The 12,243-nt window shown below is 40.2% G+C and overlaps 1 protein-coding gene across 1 annotated transcript in view; it reads left to right on the top strand.

Moving 5' to 3' along the window:
* The window catches only part of ADCY8 (adenylate cyclase 8), a 223,843-nt gene that overhangs the window by 106,398 nt on the left and 105,202 nt on the right, over positions 1-12,243 (top strand). The window contains exons 7-8 of the mRNA XM_007447988.1: positions 2,789-2,947; positions 7,340-7,610. Of these exons, the coding sequence (XP_007448050.1) occupies positions 2,789-2,947; positions 7,340-7,610 (430 nt within the window). The remainder of the gene's footprint in view (positions 1-2,788; positions 2,948-7,339; positions 7,611-12,243) is intronic.

Here is a 12,243-nt window from a genome sequence, read left to right as displayed (position 1 = left end):
TTAGTCTTAGAATCATGCTTACCAGCTATGTGGCCACAAGAAAATAGGTTAACTTTCCTGCAGTTCCTTCATATGTGATAAGCAACCAAGTAGTCCTTAGTATGTGCCAGAGACTATTCTCAACTCTCTACATATCTTTATTCACTTAACCCTGACAATGCTATTATCGCTCCCATTTTATAGATAGAAGTTAAGTAACTTGCCTAAGGTCACGCAGCTAGTAAGTGGCAGAGCAAGATATAAACCCAGGTAGTCTGGCACTAGAGTCCATATTACACCCTCTACTATAGTGATGCTCATATAATGAGAAATGATGTAGACTGGGAATGATGATTGTACCAGTCAGGATGGTCCTGGTTATGCTGAAGTAACAAACATCCCCCCAAATCTCAGTGGCTTAAAACAGCAAATATTCACTTTTTAGTCACATTTCCTGCCCATTATGAGATGGTTGAGGGAATGGCAGGGAACCACTATACATAATCCTCACTCAGGAACCGTGGTTAAGAAGGCCTCATCACCAAGTGTCCTCGACTGATGCTGGACACAGACATAAAAGAAAAATCAAAAGAGTGTGGTTGATCAGGCTTTTAAAACTTCTGCCCAGAAATGACCCATATCACTTCTGCTCACATTTTATTGGCTAAAAATAACATGAAATATATAGGAAAGTATAATCCTAATATGTGTTTGGATATTGTGGTACAAGACATGGTGAACAGCACAGATGACCTGCCTCATAGAAACTCAATGAGAAAATAAGCATCCGAAACTAAAATGCTCTTCTCAAGTGCTCGATGCTATTTCTCCTGTTGCTTTATTGAATTTTTCGAATGGCCTCTGCTGTTTTCATCATCAGTGGATGAAGGGTTTGTGTATAAAAACTGTACACACATACACAGGGCTTTTTGTTTACTTCTTCCTCCTCCTCCTCCTTTTGAAAAAAAATTCTTATTTTATACTGGATTATAGTTGATTACCAATGTTGTGTTAGTTTCAGGTGTACAGCAAAGTGATTCAGTTATACATATACATGTATCTATTCTTTTTCAGATTCTTTTCCCATATAGGTTATTACAGAATAACCTGTGCTACACAATAGGTCCTTGTTGGTTAACTATTTTAAATATAGTAGTGTGTACATGGATAAACAAATTATGCAAGTTTGGTTTCTTCCCAATATTTGGATATTAATAGCAACCTATTATCGCAGAAAAGTTAGAGAGTTTGGGACACTTGCTTTCATGTCAAAGAAAAAGGGATAAATCATCTTTATTTTTTTATGTTAATTTAATTTTTATTGAGGTATAGTTGATTTACAATATTATATTTCAGGTGTACAGCATAGTTATTCAGTATTTTCGCAGATTATACTCCATTAAAAGTTATTACAAGATAATGGCTGTGGGACTTCCCTGGTGGCACAGTGGTTAAGACTCCGCGCTCCCAATGCAGGGGGCCAGGGTTCAACCCCTGGTCAGGGAACTAGTTCCCACATGCATGTCGCAACAAAGAGTTCGCATGCCACAACTAAGGAGTCCATGTGCCTCAACTAAGGAGCCGGTGAGCCGCAACTAAGGAGCCCGCCTGCCGCAACTAAGACCCGGCACAGCCAAATAAATAAATAAATAAACATAGTGGCTATCATTCCCTGTGCTATACAACATATCCTTGTTGTTATCTATTTTGTACGTAGTAGTTAAATTAAAAAGCTATGTTGATCATATAAGCTGCCTTAAAGATAAATCATCTTTAAATTTGACAACTCCTTTAACTATTTTGAAGCAAAATAACCACTGGGTTGCTATGTGGCAATGAAGATTTTTCTAGCTCTTCTATTTCAAAGTGTTATAGTCTACCATTTGAATTTCTTTCTATGTAAATGACATCCTTTAACTCTTAAACTAAAATTGTTTGAAATATTTTGAAAATGAAGAAGGAATGCGTGTGCCCAGAGGAAACTCCTGATGGTAGAAATCTTCCTCTTTTCTCAAGCTGCCTCCTCCCCCATGCTTACAGTCAGAGTTCAGTCTGACACAGATCCTGTAAGGTGGCTAAAGTCAACCCATATATCAAATTTTGGTAAAGATAAAACACAAAAGCTATGGATGGAAGTTGTATCACTCTTCCTGCTTCCCAGCCCTGGGATGTGAGCACACACTGCAGCTCAGCCCTGGGATGTGAGCACACTACTCCAGAGACCACTGCTCTAAGGAGTCAGGAGGTCAGGAAAGAGTTTCAGACAAGGCAGTGATGGAGTGACAAGGTCACTTTTGTGTTTGTGATAGCCATGTAGAACATGGTAGAACATGAGCTGGAAGGTGGTCAGGCTGAGGCAGGGACCCCAGACTGAAGCCTGTTGGTGGCCTGAACTAGAGTGTTGGTATGAGGAATGGAGAGAAGGAAATGGAATAAAAGTTAAAATATTTAGGTTGGAAATGGAGTGTGCAATGAAGTGCAGAACGTATAATCTATCCCAGGTTTGTACAGTAGTGAGTAGAGAGAGAGATTGATGCCATTCCCTGAGACAGAAGTTATATAGGATGAGCAGGTTTGGGGAGAAGGGTGATAAGGGGCCCTTAAACGTTCAGACAAAAGACTAGTAGAGTTTGGAGGAGGAAGGGTATCTTTCTGTTATCGGGAAATCCAAGAAGGCTTCACGGAAGAGGTGGCATATGAATGGACAGGAGTTGAACTTATGGAGTAGGCAAGACCCAGGCTGCCACCCAGACCAAGAGTGCCTACACTGGCCTTTTACATGTGTCTCTGCATTCACCTATGTCAACAGGTATGTGCGGTCAAGGACGAAGCATGATGTTGACATGCGGATTGGAATCCACTCGGGCTCAGTGCTATGTGGCGTGTTGGGTCTACGGAAGTGGCAGTTTGATGTCTGGTCTTGGGATGTGGATATTGCAAACAAACTTGAATCTGGAGGAATCCCTGGGTAAGCCAAAGCAAAACCCTCTTCTTGCTTAACACTTATCATTTGCTCACTTTGTGACAGTGCGTTTCCCATGTGCAGAATTCAGAAGTATATGTCCAAGAAGCAATTATTTTGGAGGCGACAGAACATTAAAACATCATGCAAATATTGGCCTCGAAACTTTAGTGACATTTGTCATAGGCAATGAGGACGGTGAGATGACACTTAGGTGTTCAGGACCTAGCCCTGCAAAGCGTTGGTTTTCAGATTTGATTTTACATTGGAACCAGAAGAGGAGCATTTTAAAAATCCTGGTGTTCCTAAAAAAAAAAAAAAAATCCTGGTGTTCCAGACCCCAGACCAGTTCATGTAAAGCAAAATCTGTGCAGAATCTATTTTAAATTCTTAAAGCAATTCTCATGGGCAGCCAGGGTTAAGACTTAGAGACCTGCTATATGACCTTACCCTTCCTTTGAAAACTCAGACATATCTCTGAACTTTCCATGATTTGAAATTGTTTGGCTTTTTATTTTTCTGCTTTTTTAATGTCTGTTATTTCCCCTTCCTATCAATCACTATTTGTAGGAAAAAAACTCAGCTTACTTTTCCTTTCAATGAGCGAGATAGCTCCCAATTCTAAACACATCTTGAGTAGTGCTAAATACCATGAATACATCATATCATTTGATCTCACAACACCCCACGTAGTAAATTGCGGCTTGTTTTAATGGGGAGACTGAGGCTCAAAGAAATTAAATCTGTCACATAAACGCAGCTATTAAGTGCCTCACTACCCATCACTGTCTTTCACTGTTAATTTATCAGTCCAGCTTGTTCAAGATTGTCCTTCTATTATGAATCTCCAGTCCCTCTGTGTCCCCAGTGCCTAGCGTGCTGTATAGGACCTAGGAAGAAGGGAGGGAGGCGTCCAACGCCACGGCATAATGATTGATAGTCTGTAACCCGCAGTCATGCAGAACCCATACGTAGTTTGTTAAACCATCAATAGCTACGCCCTACCCTCAGAGTTTCTGATGGCTGTGTCTGGGATGGGAACCGAGAATATGCCTCCCTAACAAGTTCCCAGGTGATGCTGACGCTGCTGGCCTTGGTACCTCATTTTGAGGACCACTGTTCTCAACCTTTAGTTAAATGAAACAATGTATATAAAGTCCTTTGCTCAGGAAATAGCTGTGGTTGTAGCAATGACCCTATGATGTAGCTGTAGGGTCTTGGAAAGACTCTGAAAGTGAATGTTTTTGTCTCAGTCCAGCACTGCCATCTACCACTGATGGGACTTTGGTCTAGTTACTTACTCACTGCCTCTGAGCCAGTTTCACTGTCAGCAAAGTGAGGGGGAAAAAAACGCTTTATCTCACCTATAGTTGTTGGAAGAATGGAAATTATATGAGATGATCCATGGAACAAAGCACACAGAATACATTTGGCTACAAAGTAACATTTACACAAAATAAGTGTTGCCCAACTGTTAGATCTTATTTACTATCATGACTATTATTAGTATATCCTGGCGTTTAAAATTATCAGAAAGTGTCAGATTTACCTGACATTCAATATATGAGAATATTGTCTGAGAACTGACTCATTTCCTTAGAGGGAAATGTAATCCCCAGACTCTCAGCTGCAAATGCATTACTCCAAAGCTCAAGGTAGTAGCAAGGATGAAAACACACACCCAAAATCCAGTTTCTATCAAAGCATTTAAATATTGCTTAGAACTTCAGCAGAAGGATCAGGAATAAGTAACGGCAAGGATGTCTTTCACTGTGGAAAACATAATATCGATTTAGGATGTGCAACTATTAGTCCCCCGAGCGTTGACAGCAGAATAATAAAATGTAGAATCTAGAGAAAATACCAAATGGGGTGGTATTTCACTTGATTATTTTCAAAGAAAGTCAGCCATTAGACTTTACGAAACACCACCAGGAGTTTCATTTTGCCTGGGAGAAAAAGGCAGCTTTCAAGCACCCAGCTCTGAGCTTGATCTGAGAAAGACTGGGACATCTATTCGTTTCACGGAAGGTCAAACATCTTTTCTATTATTCTCCTAGGTCAACACTACTGAGTTCCTATGTATTGACAAAATTTATCATGAGAATATCTTGTAATTTGCACTTTTCTCAAGAGAGCTCAAAACATCTTTCACATGCTTTTATTTTTAATACAGGTGTACCTTGGACATGTTGCAGATTGGGTTCCAGACCACCACAATAAAGCAAATATTGCAATAAAGCGAGTCACACGAATTTTTGGTTTCCCAGTATATATAAGTTATGTTAACATTATACCATAGTCTATTACGTGTGCAATAACATTATGTCTAAAGAAATCAATATACATACCTCAATTAAAAAATACTTTATTGCTAAAAAATGCTAGCCATCATCTGAGCCTTCAGCTAGTTGTAATCTTTTTGCAACAGTAACATCAAAAATCACAGATCATCATAGCAAATATAATGAAAAAGTCTGAAATATTTTGAGAATTACCAAAATGTGACACAGGGACATGAAGTGAACAAACGCTCTTGGAAAGACAGACTCGCTCAACTCAGGGTTGCCACTGTGCAGTACAAAAAAGGGAAGCACAATAAAACGAGGTATGCCTGTATCTTACCTCACGTTTGAAATCAATGTCTATATACAGGGATACTTATTTGGAAAACATGCGGAATGTGCCTTGAATGAGCAGAAAGGCATTGTTCGTAATTTCGGTTTCTTTACATGTCCTTTGCAGTGGATTATTCTCTCTGTAAGCAAGAACTTAGCAGGATGGGTAAGGGGGGTAACAGGAGAATTAGAGGCAGCACTGAAGAAAATGCATTTGGAAACATCACTTTAAAAAAAATTGTTTCCTTGGATATATTGTTTCTAGAATCCAAAAGCCAAGCAAAGTCTTAAGTGTCTACCTTATTCATTCATTCATTCATTCATTTAAAAGAGCACTAAAGTCAGCCTAGGGAAATGAATTTGTGCTGAATCAGGGAGTAGAAAATTGTGTGGAAAACACAGCGTGAGCGTTCTAGGCAGGAAGAATGGCTTGTTCTGAGTTTAGTAGGTGTGAAGTGGAACCTTGAATTTGACGACATGCCAATTACTTGATTAGCTGGAGAGAGTGTCAGAAAATGGGCCTTGAAGTCGCAGGGCCCAGAGAGTGGAGGTCTTAGAGACCTTGTTCAGAATTTAAAGTGTACCCTATAAGCCTTGAGGAGGCATGGAATAAACAACAGAAATAGGATAATGGCATTTTTAAAAATAATCCTAATAATTTAAGGGTTTGTTCTTGTAGCATGTGCAGTGTACCATGCACTGTTTTAACTACTTTACACGAATCAACTCTTACAATACTCATGAAGACCCTAAAAAATGGGTACTGTTATTTTTCCCACTGTTATGGGTGAGATAACAGACTCATAGAAAGCTTAAATAACTTGCACAAGATCTCTCAGCTAGCAAGTGGCAGGGTTTCAATCCAGGGAATCTGGCCAAAGCATCCATGCTTGTAACCACCAAGCTAGTCTACCCAGACCACAGTGCACCACAATAAGTAGTCTGAGTTAGGCAGTTATGAGAACAGAAAAACTCTTGCCCAGAACGGTTTACCATGTGACATTCCCACAATTCACATCTGATCTTCAAGGCTCTTGGCGTCATCTGTTGTTTTGCTAAAAAAAGAAATGTGAATCTTGAACTATGATGGCTGATATGAGTCTCTTACCTTGTGAGTGAGCCTAGCCAGCTGCCAGCCTGCACGTGTCCACAGCTGTGTTCTCTTCTGCTTTCCATATACACATTACAAGGGAAACTGCATCTTACAGTAGTTTTCCTAAAGGACCCTCCATGTAGCCCTGTGGACTTATAAGACCTGCCTTTGTTCTTAAGAAGATTATAGACAAGTTGAAGAAATAAGGCACAAATATGTGAAAATTGAAAAGATAGGAAAAGTTCCAAAACAGTAAGCACTACATTTGCATGGTGATAGGACAAGAATTGCCGTTGAGTTCAGAAACATTTATGGAATTTGTTTTTCCAAAATAATCAACATGACTGAAAAAATCACTGATTCTTAAAAGTTGCTGGGATCAGGCTGACAGTCAGAAGAAAAACCAAAGGAAGTGCTTAAATGTGGCTCAATGGGGCTGCGATTTATCAGAGTCTACAGTGACCCTTGGGGTGAAGTTGGTGATAGATACCTGCTCATTGATTTATGCTTATATTTTTGTTTTCTTTTATTCTTTCTACTTTTTCAGGGGAACAGATACTGTCCTTGAGGACACGTCCTCACAGCACCCATACACAGCCCTGATGTTGGGTTTGCACAGGACCGAAAACAGAGATGGCCTTTGCAAGCCACGTCAGGTGTATAACAATCTATGCTTTGTCCACGCAGGAGGATTCACATTTCCAAAGCCACGCTGGACTGCCTCAACGGTGACTATAATGTGGAAGAGGGTCATGGTAAAGAGAGGAACGAATTCTTGAGGAAGCATAATATAGAGACCTATTTAATTAAGCAGCCTGAGGAGAGTCTGCTGTCTTTGCCTGAAGACATCGTCAAGGAATCTGTGAGCTCCTCAGACAGGAGAAACAGTGGGGCGACATTCACAGAAGGATCCTGGAGCCCCGAACTGCCCTTTGATAACATAGTGGGGAAACAGAACGTAAGTCCTGGCTTTCTTCTTCTGGTTTGCTATGAATGCATGTGCACCTCCAACCCAGTTGCCTCAGAGAAGACCAATTCATCTTTAACCCTTTCTCTGCTGAGTGCCTTAATCGTAATTGATGAAACGTATCACCTCAGGACAGAATTAACCTACGTATGCCATTTCAGGAAATGCCAGAAATACCAGAGGGTTCCCACCACCCTCTCCTTTTTTTTTTTTTTTTTTGACCGAGGAGACCAAGGCACTGAAAGGCTAAGAATTTTGTTCAAAGTCACACAGCTAATAAATGATAAATCCAGTATTTAAATCCAGGCAGTTTGGTTCCAGCATCCTTCCTCTCTTAATCGTAATTGATGAAACGTATCACCTCAGGACAGAATTAACCTACGTATGCCATTTCAGGAAATGCCAGAAATACCAGAGGGTTCCCCCCCCCCTCTCCTTTTTTTTTTTTTTTTTTTGACCTAGCTAAAAATAAATGTCATGTGAAGCTGAATTATAATTTTACCAAAATTAATTACTCATGTTGGAAAAGATAAACCTCATTTTATTAAACTAACAACAAAGGGGGAAGGTCAAGTCCATGCGAATGTAATTTTTTTAGGTAGTTGGCCGGCTAGGAGTACCGAGGTGCCCTCTGAAATTTAAAATCAGGAGGGCATTGTTGACTTGGAAATATAAAAGCTGCAGGCGAGGTAAGGATGAGGACATTCGAGAGTAGTAAGCAATTTCAAAGCCACCCACATGTTATTCTCATGTAGTGTGGATTTGCATCTTCCATGAGGGATAAAGCAACAAAGTCGGTACATCAGGTGTAAGTTATCAATCATCAAATTATTTTTAAAAGTATATCTTCAAATACCAGAATCACACTAAACCCGATGAGCTGCTCTGACGCTGAGAGGCACCAGAGAACTGAAGTTGATCAAGGGAGAACCAAAGTGGATTCAGAGATGCTCCCCACTCCAGAATGCTTGTTCAGAGCATGGGCAAAATCACCTGCTCTAACAGGTTTTCCCTTCCCTTCCCTTAGGCCAGGCACATATAGTTGAACTCATGTAAGTTGTGTGACTTCATTGTGCTTTTTTAAAGAAACTAACCCAAGAAAAGCCACTATATAAGGCTTGTAAACAGCTTCTGACATTCTCCAGAGCCAAGGAAAAGCTGAGAGTACTATGGAATAAATAGACCAAATTGATAGTGTCTGGAGCTTTATGAAGACATATATGTGTTCATTGTTCTAATCCACAGACCTGAACATTTCTCATTAACTTGTCATTAAGAAAAATCTGTCTGCTTAAAGACATTTGAAATGGAAAAGGTTAAAATGCTGAAAGTCTTGCCTCTTTATTCTGCATTTGAAAGATTGATGGGGCGCTCTGAGGCCTGGTTAACCTTGGTTTCCTTCCAGCTCTATGTGAAGGAGCTAAGGATTAATGCATGGACCCCATTCACTGGTCAAAGATGCAGGTTGAACCCTTGAACCCAGCCCGCATGCCTTGCAAGGGTCTTTAATATTCTTTTGTGAGTGTTTACTTTCCCCCCAGATTATTATGCCTACACAAGTCATCACTGATTTCAACGCCTACCTCTTTCCATCCCTGAATTGGTATGCATGGTATAATTTGCTATTACAGAATATTACAGTTTTAAATACTTCCTGGAGTTGGTGCATGCCCAGCTGAAAGTACCCTCTGTTTCCTCTGCCTATTGTTAGCTTGAGCCTGAAGGCTGCTTATTTTTAAAAGATGCATGCCTCACGCTGAACACTTCAATAATTCTGCATAAAGTTTTCTCTCTTGGTTTTTTGTTTTTCTTTTTCTTTTGAAAAACTCTGTCTGTTTAAGCTGATTGTGGAAATGGGGATAATTCCTAATTGTTCTCATCTCAGTGTGTACCTATCCTTGCTACTAGGAATTGAGAACCCAGAAGAGAGGTAGAGGTGCTCGGTTTTAAGTCATGATTGATTGATCTGGTAGAATTATATAGGAATACTGGAAATATTTATCTGCTGATTTCCAAAAGATATTTACTGATGTCATCAAATAACTTATATAAAAGATGTCATTATTAGTCAAAGATTCTTATTCTCGGTGTTTAACCATATATTTCTTATGATGCCTGAGTTTTGCCTGTATTTGCCATCTTCAACATGAATAATTTCAATTTTTTTTATGTCTGCCTACTTAAGAGCCAATGAATGTATGCTGATATTCATAGATAACCAAGTGGCACTAATAACATTTTGGAAATTATTGAGTCAATTAAAATGGTCACAAGCATCAGAATTGCACTTATGCTTAGCTCTGGAAGTCAGTGAGCCATATGTGCAATTCAGAGACATAACGTGTGCCTGGAAGAGATCAAAACTGGTCTGGCTGAGCCTGTGCTCTGCCAAAACACCCAGTCAATACCACAGAAAGCCCAGACCATCTGAGTGTTTGCATAACACAGATAAAACATACTAATGCCTCACTGGGGATTTGCTAGCTAAATTGGCCAGATGTTTTAGTTTCTATTGATTCACAAAGTATGCTTTGAAATATTTTTAACGACATTGGTATGTCATGCCATAATCTGTGCTATATAGACAGCAGATGTTCGGATAGTCGCATTCTCATGTATTCATTCATTCAATAAAGATTAATTGAGCATCTGTTACATGCCAACTACTGCTAGTAATAAAAGAGAAGGAGGGACAGAAGAAACACTTTGGAGATAAAGTCAGCCGGTAGTGTATATGCTTCATGAAGACAGGAATTGTATCTGTTTCCCTTATCACTATTTAGTCCATAATTAGAACAATACCTGGTAAGTAACAGGACTTGCTTGCAGTTTGCCGAATGAATTAATTAAATGATAGATGTGGGTGGTACAGGAGAAGACCCAGTCAAATTTGACTTCCAGGTTTTTTGCTTGGATGTGACTGGTTAGGTGGTAGAACTGCCCACTGAAATAAAAAATAGTGGAATGGAAGGAGATTGAACACTAAGAGTTTAGTTAAGGACGTGTTAAACTTGAAATGCCTAGGAGAGGTCCAGGGAGACATATCCAAAAGGCTATTGAACACACACTTCTGAAGCTCAGGCATGAAAAAACTAGGCAAGGGATGTGAGTCTGGCAGCATTTGAGTGCTAGATGAAGCCATGAGAATGAAAGAGAGAACTGCAAGGAATATGTAAAATAAAACACTAAGAAGGTACAAGACAGACCTATAGGAACACCAGATGGAGGTGAAAGAGAGTCAGGATCCCATGACAGAGACAGATAGGAAGCGAAGGGACCAGAAGAGGATTAGGCAATGTGGTATCATGGAAGCCTACAGAGCGGAGCATTTTGAGAAGAACACGGTGATCAACACTGTCAAATGTAGCCAAGAGGTGCAGGAAGACGAAGACTGGAAACTGCCAGTGGGGAATGGATTGGAAAACGTCATTGGCAAGAGACAGATTTGACACAGTGGCGACGTCAGAAGCCAAACTGTCCCAGTTGATAAGCGAGAGCTCTGGATTTCCAAGAACCCCAACTCTATCCCAGTCCCCTCTCGACTCCCCATTTCAGGAGTCTGTCAGTGGTTTGCAGGAGCAAAAGAAGTCAGAATTATTTCTGGCCCCCATCTGGGTCTTCCAGTCCCTGTCTATGCCTGAAGATAATCTCTTGTTTTTGATGTTGTGCATCTTCCCAGCCCTAGTAATCTGTGTCCAGTTAAGCTAAAATTGTTGGTTCAGCCCACTCTTGGACACCCTGAGCACTTATGCTTTGCATCCCTGACTCCTGACATGGGCCAGTGTTCTGCCCACTGATTTGGTATCCTGGATCCCTGAATCCTGGCTCAGATACCTGTGAGGCTTCCTATGCTCTGAGCCTCTGAATGGAATGAAATTAAGAAAACTAGAAGGCAAGAAGCTTATGATCACAGGTGGACTATTGAAATGTAAGGTTACAAAAGTAGATGTAGGGAGCTGAAGTGCACCAAAGGTGAACATTTTTGACATGGGGCAGGGTGTCCAGAAATTTCAGGGCTAAGTTGTTGGAATGAGTCATCAAAACGGTCATTGAATCTCTCAGAATAAAGACAAAATTTGAGATGAAAATGAAGACTTAAGAAAAGGGTCCTCATGTGAAAGATTGTATTTTCGCCTTCTGGTTGCATGCCACAACTAAAATCTATTTGTAAGCTTGAGCTCTGGCTCATTCAATTATTTAACAGATGTTAGTATTCTAGATGCTGAGGATCGAGTAATGAGAGGACAGACTTGATTCCTGTCCTCCAAGAGTTAAACATTTTAAGGGAGTGGAGAATGCAGGCAATTAACCAAAACACAAAAGTTCTGAGAAGGAAATATAGATGAATATATGACTAGGGGGCAGATAGAATTACTGCAGATAGGGTCATCAAGAGACCTCTGAAAATGTGACTTGAGTGCCGAAAGGACCCTGCATTTGAATAATCAGGAAAAGAGCATTATAGATAGAGGAAACGGCTAGTGCAAAGGCCCTGGGGTGGGAAAAATTTGGTATGTTAGAGCAAAAAGGTCCAAGTGGCTAGAGCATAGTGAGTAGGGGAAGAAGGAATACAAGATGAAGGTAAAGGAGACAGAAATTGAGCTTGAAAAACTAGTCGACTTTT

The sequence above is a fragment of the Lipotes vexillifer genome, unplaced genomic scaffold, assembly GCF_000442215.2.
Source record: "Lipotes vexillifer unplaced genomic scaffold, Lipotes_vexillifer_v1.1 scaffold796, whole genome shotgun sequence".
Lineage (NCBI taxonomy): Eukaryota > Metazoa > Chordata > Mammalia > Artiodactyla > Lipotidae > Lipotes > Lipotes vexillifer.
This window is presented reverse-complemented; position numbering and strand designations above follow the sequence as displayed.